Source organism: Sceloporus undulatus, chromosome 1 (genome assembly GCF_019175285.1).
Source record: "Sceloporus undulatus isolate JIND9_A2432 ecotype Alabama chromosome 1, SceUnd_v1.1, whole genome shotgun sequence".
NCBI lineage: Eukaryota > Metazoa > Chordata > Lepidosauria > Squamata > Phrynosomatidae > Sceloporus > Sceloporus undulatus.
The window spans coordinates 25,769,009-25,779,169 of record NC_056522.1 but is presented as its reverse complement, the minus strand read 5'-3'; the positions used below and the strand labels follow the sequence as shown (position 1 = coordinate 25,779,169).

The following is a 10,161-nucleotide window of genomic DNA, read 5'->3' as shown; positions in this document are numbered from 1 at the left end:
TATTATTATTATTATTATTATTATTATTATTATTATTATTATTATTATTATTTGAGCAAAAGGTCTTTGCATTTCTGATTGTGTGAAGGCAGTGCTTGGCTCACACAAAGCACTATCTGGACAGCAGAACTGAACTGGATGAACTTCCTCCACTGCTACGATGCAGAAACTGCACCAGTTTTGCTAAAAGAAGTACAGTATAAACTGTAGCTAAGAGCCTATTGCAGGTCAATGGCAAGGGGCTCCAAGTGTAGAGAGATATTGTAGCACCTTTGAGAATAACTGAAAGAAAAAAAGTTGGCAGCATGAACTTTCATAGACTAAAGTTTTCTTCCTCAGATGCATTTCTATCAAATGAATCTGAGGAAGAAGACTTTAGTCTATGAAAGCTCATGCTGCTAACTTTTTTCTTTCATTTAGTCTCAAAGATGTTACAAGATCTCTCTACATACTGATTCTACAGACTAACACGGCTATATCTTTCCATCCTACCAAAATACTCCACGGACTATGATCACCATGCCATGCTGGCTGAATGTCCCCAAGGCATTCCCATCACCGTTGAAAAGGCATCCCAATAAGCTATCTGTGCATTTTGGTTGCCCCAATAAAAGTATCATTGTTTTGTGGATTTAGGATGTTATTGTACATGTAATACTGTACAAATATTGCTGTCTCTTAAGTGCAGCAATCATTAAAACCTTAAGAATGTGAAATCCCAGTAAATGTTAGCACATGTAACTGTGTAACATAGATGGTAAATTTCAGCAAGGAAGCAGATATCTTAACATGTGGCTGGCGTTTTCCCAGTCTAAGGCCAGCATTTTCTCATGGCTAATATTCTGGGGACTATGTTCCAGTGGTGGAAAGGCTCATTCCTATTCTGTCATGTATATGTATGCAAGAACCGATATATGATTCCACCATGTAACAAGAAGGTTTTCAAAAAAGCCTTCCACTGGAGGCAAATGGCAGGCTTTATAAACGGGTTAATTTATAGGTGGGAAGTTTCACAATGCTCAAAAGTTTAACTTCTCCAGCTATGACACCATCCAGAAATCCACCATGTGTAGTATGCTTATACAATTGTCATCCTTTAAAACAACAACAACTTCCCATTGGCTCCTATGGTAGACTTAACCATTGATGCTCAGAGAAGATGATCAAGGGATGGGTTGTAGCACAACTGTGACCAGCTTCTCTGAAAATACACCCACTCATGCTGCAAAGAGGCTTTAAAACACTTTCCATTGGCACCAAATGTTTTGAAAGCCAAATTGCTGATGGGAAGACATGGCCAAGGAGAGGAGGCTGCAGAAGGTCCAAGCCACTAGTTTCTTGGCCATGGTCTGACAAAAAAGGGACCAGCTTAGTATTGAATATGGGCTATATATACTGTATAGGTAAAAGGAGGAACTGAGGACTCAGCAACAGCAAAATGAACTATCTAAAACAGCTCATACAGACTATACTCTAATGGCAACAGATCCTATCTGATCTTGGAAGCTAAGCAAAATCAGACCTAGTTAGCACTTGGACAAGGGTACACCGGGTAATACCAAGTGCTCTAGACTATCTTTCAGAGCAAGACAGTGGTAAACCATCTCCATGTATTCCCCAAACATTTGGTGCCAATGGAAAGTGTTTAAAGCCTCTAAGAAAACCCTATGAAATTCATGGGGTCACTATAAGTAGGCATCTTGAAGCACATACACAGAGACAGCTTCAAAAAACTACTTTTTTAGACTGCAAGTAAGTTTTAGACTACAAATAAGTCCCAGAGTTTTGACTCTGAGACTTATTGTTCCAAAAAATAACTTTGCCAAGTTCTGGGACTAGAACCACCAATACAGATGTACCTGTTCGTCGCATCCATTCCACCCGGACTGCTACTTGGTGCTGGTAGTGGAAGTGTTGAAGGGCTCACACATTTCAGTTCTATCACGGGTGGCTTTACAGGCACAATGGGACGAGGGATCCTGCTCTTTGAATTTAGGCTTCTCTCATCTGTTTTAATCAATGAAAATTTCTCCTGAATCCCCATTTTCCTTGGAGTAAAGTCATCTGAGTCATGGGTGTCCTCTTCAGACCCAGTGGCTGACAAGGTTTCTGAAGCTCGTCGCCTCTCATCACTGGAAGAAGCAGAAGATGAAGCTCCTGAAGCTAACCTGAGCAGACGGTTTTGCCTTTTCTCCATCACCAGGCGGGCCAAATCCTGCTGTTTCAGTCGCTTGTACAGCCTCTCTTTGCCAGAGTGTGAAGCTGAAAGGTCTGAACCAGTGTCCTCTTCAGAGAGTAAGATGGGAATCCTGCTTCTGTATCTGATATTCAAAGGCTTCTTGGGACTTTCCTTTGGAACATCTGGAAGCGTTTCTCTTTGTTTTAGGGATTCAGTTGCAAGAATTTTATTTTCAAGGTCAGCCTCTTCTGAAATCGGCTTATCAGATTCTTCCAAATCTAACTGAGGGACAAGTTTGCCCTTAAGTTCTAGCTCTTCCTCTTCCATTTTGCTAACACCATTGAGAAGCAAGGGCTGTTCCCCTCCAGTATCAGAGGTGGTTTCGATATGGTTGACTGAGAGAGCACAGCTTTCCATCTCTCCCCCTTCTAGGGCTGAATTCACACTTCCATTTTCTACCAAGACCTGATTTTCTTCTAGTTCTTCTTCAACTATGATCTCTTCAAACTGTCCTGGAGAAGGGTAATCTTCGTGCCTCATCAGCTGGCCACTGGAAGACATGATATTCAAATGGGTCTTTTCAGCAATATGAACAAATGTGCGTTCAACTTTGGTAAAAGGAGAGGAGGTTGTGGCCACAGCAACTGGAGGCTTTGGTTCTGACTTGAGGATGGAGGACAATGTTCCTGGCTCAGATACATCCAGCTGGCTTCCCATAGGCTGAGGTTTCTCATTTTGAGGTGTCAAAGCAGCAAGAGTTCCAAGATCAACATCAGGAGCCAGGTCTGTGTTCACAGGAGACTTCTTTATGTCTCCTGGTGAAAAGAGAACCAATGTCTTTGAGCCTTCCTCAAGTTCCAAGTCTCCTTCTGCAGCTGAAGCTCGCCCCTTGGACTCCTTTTGGTCATCAGCCAAGAGGGTGGATGGGGCACCTTCCTGACTGCGCTCAGTACTTTTCTGGCTCACATCGCTGCTTGAGTCACTGTGCATGTCAAGCTCTTCTCCTAACTCACCAACATCCTCCTCCTCTTCCTCATCCTCCTCCTCTTCTGCTTCTTCCTCTTCCTCCTGTTCATATTTGCCATTTGCCATTTCCAAATGGGTTGCAGGTGTTTTGCATGGGGCAGTTAAGACAACATTTGAGAAATCCACCTTCTTTACACGCTGCAAGATTCTGGATCTTTCTCGGTTTTCTGACACATCCCTTTTGAAATCTTGATAAGGCAAACTTAAAGGCACCACCTTGGGGAGACCATTCATTTCTAAAGGCTTCAGTGTGAACACCTGGAACAAGACACACAAAAATATTTAGTTATCCAGGAGAATATTAAAGCAACATTTTAAAAAGAGAAATGTTATGGCACCTGGCATTGGTCTGGTCACCATATTTTCAGAAGAAGTAATAAGAATGGGAGACTCTCAACTGGAGAGCTGGGGAATCTTTATTCTGTGAAGGGCCACATTTCCTCAGGGATATTCTGTTGGAGGATCTCATGCCAGTATTGAGTGGGGCTAAAACTAGTGGTAGGCAAAGCCAAAGTCCAAAGTAGATGGGGCAAATTCTTCCTTCTCCCGAGACAAGCCCTTCTCGCTTCCCTTTCCCTCACTACCCAGCACCTTTTTGGGGGAGAAGCCAATTGCTCTTGTCAAAAGGTACTGTTTAAAGAGGTATTTTTCTTTTTAAAAAAGAAGATGCCAAGAAGCCATGTTCCACATTCTCTGGAAATGATGGTTGTACTCCCCTGGATCTAGACAAAGCATGATAGGCTAAAAATACAATAAGAAGTATTATTATAATGTATTATAATTTCATCTTTCTATCTATCTATCTATCTATCTGAAGTAAGAAAACTGTTTCCTATGAGTATGAATATTGCAATTCAGACATCTTGGAAGGTACTTTACCACATCATATTAAAATCCCGTTTTCAAAGCCCCAAAATGTCTTCTGAGATGTGTGAGGAACAATTGAACACTGAATTTCCCCCTCATTCTTTTTCAGTTCTTCATCTTGAGTATCCAGATCTAATACTAATAGGAAGGACTGAGAGGCAAGGGCCTCTGACTGGTATCAGGCCACTGTTGCTAAAGACAAGTAAGGAACAGTATCTCTCCTTCACCTCCTACTAGTGTGATGTCTGATGAACACACCTAAGAGGTAACAATGCAAAAGCTCATTATGCATCTAAGGCATCAGCAGGCTCATGGGACATGAAGCAAACCAAAATAATCATCTGGAAAGGTTGCAAGGCCAACATTTGTAAAAGGGGATGGTATATAACAAAACCTATGGCTTATAGCACCTTGCATTATCATGAACAGGAGATCCCTAAAGTTAAAAATAGAAAGATGTAGAACAAATTGTTCTATAGGTAAGCATTTCTTCCATCAAAGTTGAAATAGCCAGAGACAGGACAGAAACATACAAGATTATTGTGAAGTATAAAAAAGCTTTTCTTTTTGAAAGCTTTTCTTAAAAGTGTAGATCTTTTCAGGAAATGAAAGGGAAGTACATTATCACACAGTGCTTCTGAAGGGTTTTGTTTTGTGGTTTTTTTGGGAAGGGAGTACTGTAGTTCCCAGAATGACAGCCAGTGTATAGTGGTTTGAGTGTGGGACTAGGACTCCTGGAGACCAGGATTCTAACCTCTGCTCTGCCATAGAAATCCACTGTCATATGCATGTTGATCTCACACAGTTACATTTTCTGGGAATTAGGAGATTATGGGTCTTTCCTCACTCAGCAGCAGCGTGTGGCCCAAGTAGAAGGCACTTCACCCCCCAAATGGTAGGGAAAACCTGCCCTCCTTTAATGTCCATCAACCACCCTTGGCACCACTGTGCATGTCCGTTGTGTGTGTGTGCTATTCTGTAGCACTTTATTATTTGTTGTTAAACCAGGACGGGAGGAGTGGGCCATTTCTCCACACTCCTAAAGCTTTTCTCAAAGTCATGGAAAATAAAGGATACTGGATCCATCCAAGTCTGCCTATTTCTTTCTTGCATAGATGAGAAGATATTCTTGTTCACTAACATTTATGCACCTTTTTTCTTCTGCAGAACTCAGAATAGTTCTTCCATCTAGGCAATTACTAGAACCAGACCTGTATCGCATACAACAAGAATACTGAATCATGCACCTGCGCACCATGCCTATCAATACTTATAGAAAATCCTTTGATTGGATGTCTCTTGATCATAGAGCACCTTGGTTTTCTGAGGTTTTTCTACAGGCCAGCTATTGTAAGAATGTGTCCAGATAGCAGGCTGCCTGTGAGCAACTTCAGGACAGAACAAGGATCAAACCTGGTATATGTTGACATGTTGGTGAAGCCTTCTCTGGTTGATTCTTTTGGGGGGAATGGTAATGAGTCTTAAGAAAAACCCAGTATACTTCCAGAAATAAAATGTCTAAATATTCTTCTGAAACCCAGGTAGAACTACACAAGGACAGAATGCTGCATAAATGTAGAAAGGGGCTATCAGCAGTATGGTATAGCCAATCACATCAGCCAGAAACAGAAGAGAGCCAGGGTATAGCTCAGATGCAAGGCAAATTGTCTATGCAAATCTAGTAAGAACATTATACTAGGTAGCTTATAGAACAAATACGTATGCCCCACACATTTGAAGCACACATGAGAAATTAAGAGCTTGTGTTGGCTACCTTGACTCTCACATTGCTGATGATTTGTGCTATGCATTCACTTGGATATTTATGCCCTGGACCTATCAGGAGTCTTCTTTGCATAGAGGATCAGTATGTGCATAGAACCCCTTTACATCACCTCCAAATATATGGCAAGGAGAATGGGTGGCTGCTGAATGCATTGTGGAAACATGACTTCTCACCCACCCACCCACCCTTTGCATGTGCTTTCAGTGAACGCATGGGTTGCATGAAACCATTTCCCCTCACTGCTCTGCAAACTGCAATGAAAAAAGCAGAAACTAGGCTTGATAGAGTCATAAGTAAGGATATTTATTTAGTTGTTTCCTATTTTGTAATCTTAAAAACATTTCAAGGCAGCAACAATTAAAATAACAAGGGAGATTTTTTTTAAATGAACTATCAATATATACAAATTGAATGTGGTGAAGAGTAGTAAAAAGCAGCATACATCAATTAAATAGGAAAATCTTAAGCAAATAGAAACAGTCTAATGCCAATGATTCTGTAAACTCAAAGTCAGGGGAATAGTCCAAAAGACTGTGGGATACAGCAGCAGCAACAACAACAACAACAGCAAAACTAACAGAAAAACCCTGATTTTTTGGTTATGGAGAATATCTACAAAAGGGTCTCAAGATGAATTTAACAGAAAAGTAGGTTCAGGTAAGAAAAACTGATCCTTTAAGCCACATAGATCTTTAAAGATTTTAACTGTTCACAGAAATGGAGTGGAAGGGAGGATATCTACAAAAGGGTCTCTCAAGATGTAGGGTCTCACAAGATGAATTTAATAGAAAACTAGGTTCAGGTAAGAAAAACTGATCCTTTAAGCCATATAGATCTTTAAAGATTTTAACTGTTCACAGAAATGAAGAGGAAGGGGGGATACAGATGGGGAAAAAGAAGTGCCCAGATGCTGCCCCTTTCTGCCCCACACAGAGGCCACAGCAACCAAACTGTGCGGCTTCCAGGAGCCCTAAAAAGAATTTGCATTGATTTAAGTTATTTTAGAACAGATTTGTCAATGGCTACAGTCCTACAAAAGCTCATGGAGTGGGGTAAAGGCTCCCTGTTGTTTGGCAACTTTGAGGCTCTTGTCTTCCTTTCTTAAATTTCGTTAGCTTACAACTAAACTTTATCAGAACAGCCCTTAACAGATACCAAATGACATGAATATGTGGCCAAGTCAATATCATAGACTTATATCGAAGAGTGTTTTATGTATGCAATAGTAAGGGTAAAGATTGGATTCCCCTTTCCTCTGGTTGGTAGGTCAACACAGCTAAAAGAGGCTGGAAACATGTTGTGTTGCTTATGTTAGCATAGCAATGGTGTATAGAGTGGGGTAGGAGAAAGTGGAAGAATACAGAGCTACATTAGATCTCCAGAAGACCTTGAGGATCCACACTTGCACTTGCAAAATGAAATTGCCCCTAAATACCCTCTATGTGGGTATGAGGCAGTTTGAGAGCCTTTCTAGGCCCTACAGAACATTTTGGGACATTTGGGGGCAAAATAAAATTGTTTGGAAAATTTCACAAAATTTCATTTTGCCTCCTGAGGGAATCTGGGGAGGAATACAAACATGAGGAAATACCCTCTAAACCTCTTAAAGGTCATTTTTGGACATTTTGTAGTATCCCCCCCCAAAAAAAAAATCGAGTTGGCCCTCCATATGCAAGGATTCTCTATTCATGGAGTCAGTCATCCACAACTTGAAAATATTTCCCAAAAATAAAAATTCCAAAAAGCAAACCTTGGTTTTGCCATTTTATATAACTACCACACCATTGTATTTAATGGTACCTGAGCATCCTTGGACCAAACCCCAGTGGATTCCAAGGTTTGTATTCAAACCACTGTACTCAAAAAGGTTTTTGTTTTTTTTTTAACTCCTGGGGGAGCCAAGGGCATCCACAAAAATGGCCCAGGAACTCCATAAAGCCCACAGGCTGCACTTTTTCCACCCCTGGTACAGAGCCACATCTTTCAGAGTGTCCACATATATGTCATTATAAAAGGAAGTAAGAGATTATTTGGATTTGTCTAAGCATGAACATGGTAATTTATGGGTATACCGTATATACTCAACTATAGATCAAGAAATGTATGCCCCATAATTGACTCTAAAATCCTGGGTTGACTTATATATGGGTCAGTACACTAACACTGCTTAGAAAGGTCCTGAAACAAGCACTGTCATGCCTGTGTGTGTGTGTGTGTGTGTGTGTGTAAGTTTTCCAATCTGATTTTAAAGCCTTCTCTTCCCATCAAAGAAACACTCCTTCTAACACCATTTCTTTCCCTTCCCAGTCCAATTTTAATTTTTTTTTTAAATTAGTGAGCTTTATTGAGAAAAATTTGAACATACTGTACAATCAATTATACATATAAGTTTCTTACATTTTTCAAAAGTTACATATTTCTCTAACCAAATTATTATCTACAGTTTACTATCTTTTCTGTTGTTCTTTTACCCATGTTATTTGTGCTCTTACCTATTTGTTATATTAGTTAATACTCCTCCCCTCCAAAATTCTAAAATTCTTGATTGTTTCTTTCGTCTGTGCATTACCTTCAGCTTGATAATATTATTCTTACTTACAGTGTCTAATCTAACATCTTTTATGTCAGTTCAACAAAATCCGTATATAGCTTTACATATTCTTATCGATTGTTATATATACCTCTCTTTAAATTTATAATCCTTTAAACTATTATATAATAAGCATGGATCTGATCATACAAAAAATTGTGACATCAAAATGTATTAAATAGTGTAATTAGTGTGTAAATGCTGAACCAGTTAATCGACGCCCTCCTTATGGAACTGTAATCATATCTACTTAAGCTCAGTTATAAATAGCAGTGATAGGTCATTCATTGTACTTTTTTTTTCTTTTTCAGTTATTTTAAACTCTATTAGTCCTTATTCTTGTAAAAATGCATTAATAATATCTAGTCCTTGTTCCATCCTTCTTTCCATGTTCCTTTTATTAACAATGGCGGGATATAGATCGCCCCTTTGGGGCGGCCTGCACCTGCCCCTTTCCCCAACGGATCAGGGCCTCAGCAGCCACAGCGGCAGCCCCGGGGGCCCCGATCCACCGCTTTTCCAAGCCTCGGGGAAGTGGCAAAACGCTGCTTCCCCACAGTCTGGAAAACCGTCCTTGGGGCTCCAAGCTTACAACGCATCTTGCAGCTTGCACTCCTCATGGCTTGCACAGCTTAAATCGGCTTTGCTTTAGTTCTTAAATGCAGAAGATGCTTTTGTATTTGGGGTAGTTTAAGTAGAGCACCAAAAAAATCGCCTCCTATACTGCTTCTCAGATGCTCTTCTCCTCTGTTGTTAATTAGGGTGTGGGCTGTGCAGATGCTGCTGAATAAACAAACGGCTGCAACTGTGGGCGCCAACAGCTCTCTGACTCTCTCGGCTATGGCAAAAGCAAACGGGAGGAAAAAAGCATCTCCCTGATGCCAGCAGCAGCAAGAAAGTCCCCAACGAACCAACACGGTTACCCTCTCTTCTCCAAGATGGGTACAGACGGACAAAGAGTCAGCCCTGTTCCATCAGGAACCACAGCCATGGAGGAACGGTCAGGAGACCTCCTAACCCACGTCCTCCTCACAGCACCTCACACCAGAAGTCTCGGATGACCATCCTATTTCCATTGCTTCCATCACTTTTGAAATCAGCCACAAAGAGCTTTTTTCGTCAATATTTTTTTTCACCCCTCCCTCCCCTCCCCATTTCTACTCTTATTATGCTGTTACACTACTTAGCTATTTTACTTCTATTCCTCAACAGTGTTAAAAATCACTCTCCTGTGTCTCTCAATTACCACCACCTCTCTAGCTTATCTATTTGGAGTTATATACATTGGTCATTCATCTTTCTGCTCCAGAATACAAAAACGGTGTAATTATATCCTTCCAAAATCCTATTTTGTCGTCTATTTCTATTTCCCCTTTACATATATTTTCTTCAAATTTAACCATGTCGGATCTTCTTCTGTCCCTTCCTCACCTTTAAGTTTCATTGTTAATAAATCCATTTCTATCACATCTAAGCTTTTTTCTAACCACAAATCAATCCCTGGTGCTTCTTCATTTCTCCAGTGCTTTGCGACTACTATTCTTGCAGCCGTAATTAGGTATAATAAGGGTTTAATTTTTTTTCCTTACTTCTTTATTTTCCACTATGTTCAATAAATACATTTCTGGCAATTTTGGAAAGTCTAATTGTATTATTTTGGTTATTTTCTTATGTACTTCTGTCCAAAATTTGGAAATTTTGGGGCATGTCCAC

The 10,161-nt window shown here is 40.3% G+C and overlaps 1 protein-coding gene across 4 annotated transcripts in view; it reads right to left on the bottom strand.

Annotated features, from left to right (window-relative positions):
* TTBK1 (tau tubulin kinase 1) overlaps positions 1-10,161 on the bottom strand; it is a 157,300-nt gene that overhangs the window by 10,108 nt on the left and 137,031 nt on the right. For all 4 annotated transcript variants that reach the window (XM_042445382.1, XM_042445383.1, XM_042445381.1 and 1 more), the window contains one exon: positions 1,860-3,463. In XM_042445382.1, the coding sequence (XP_042301316.1) occupies positions 1,860-3,463 (1,604 nt within the window). The remainder of the gene's footprint in view (positions 1-1,859; positions 3,464-10,161) is intronic.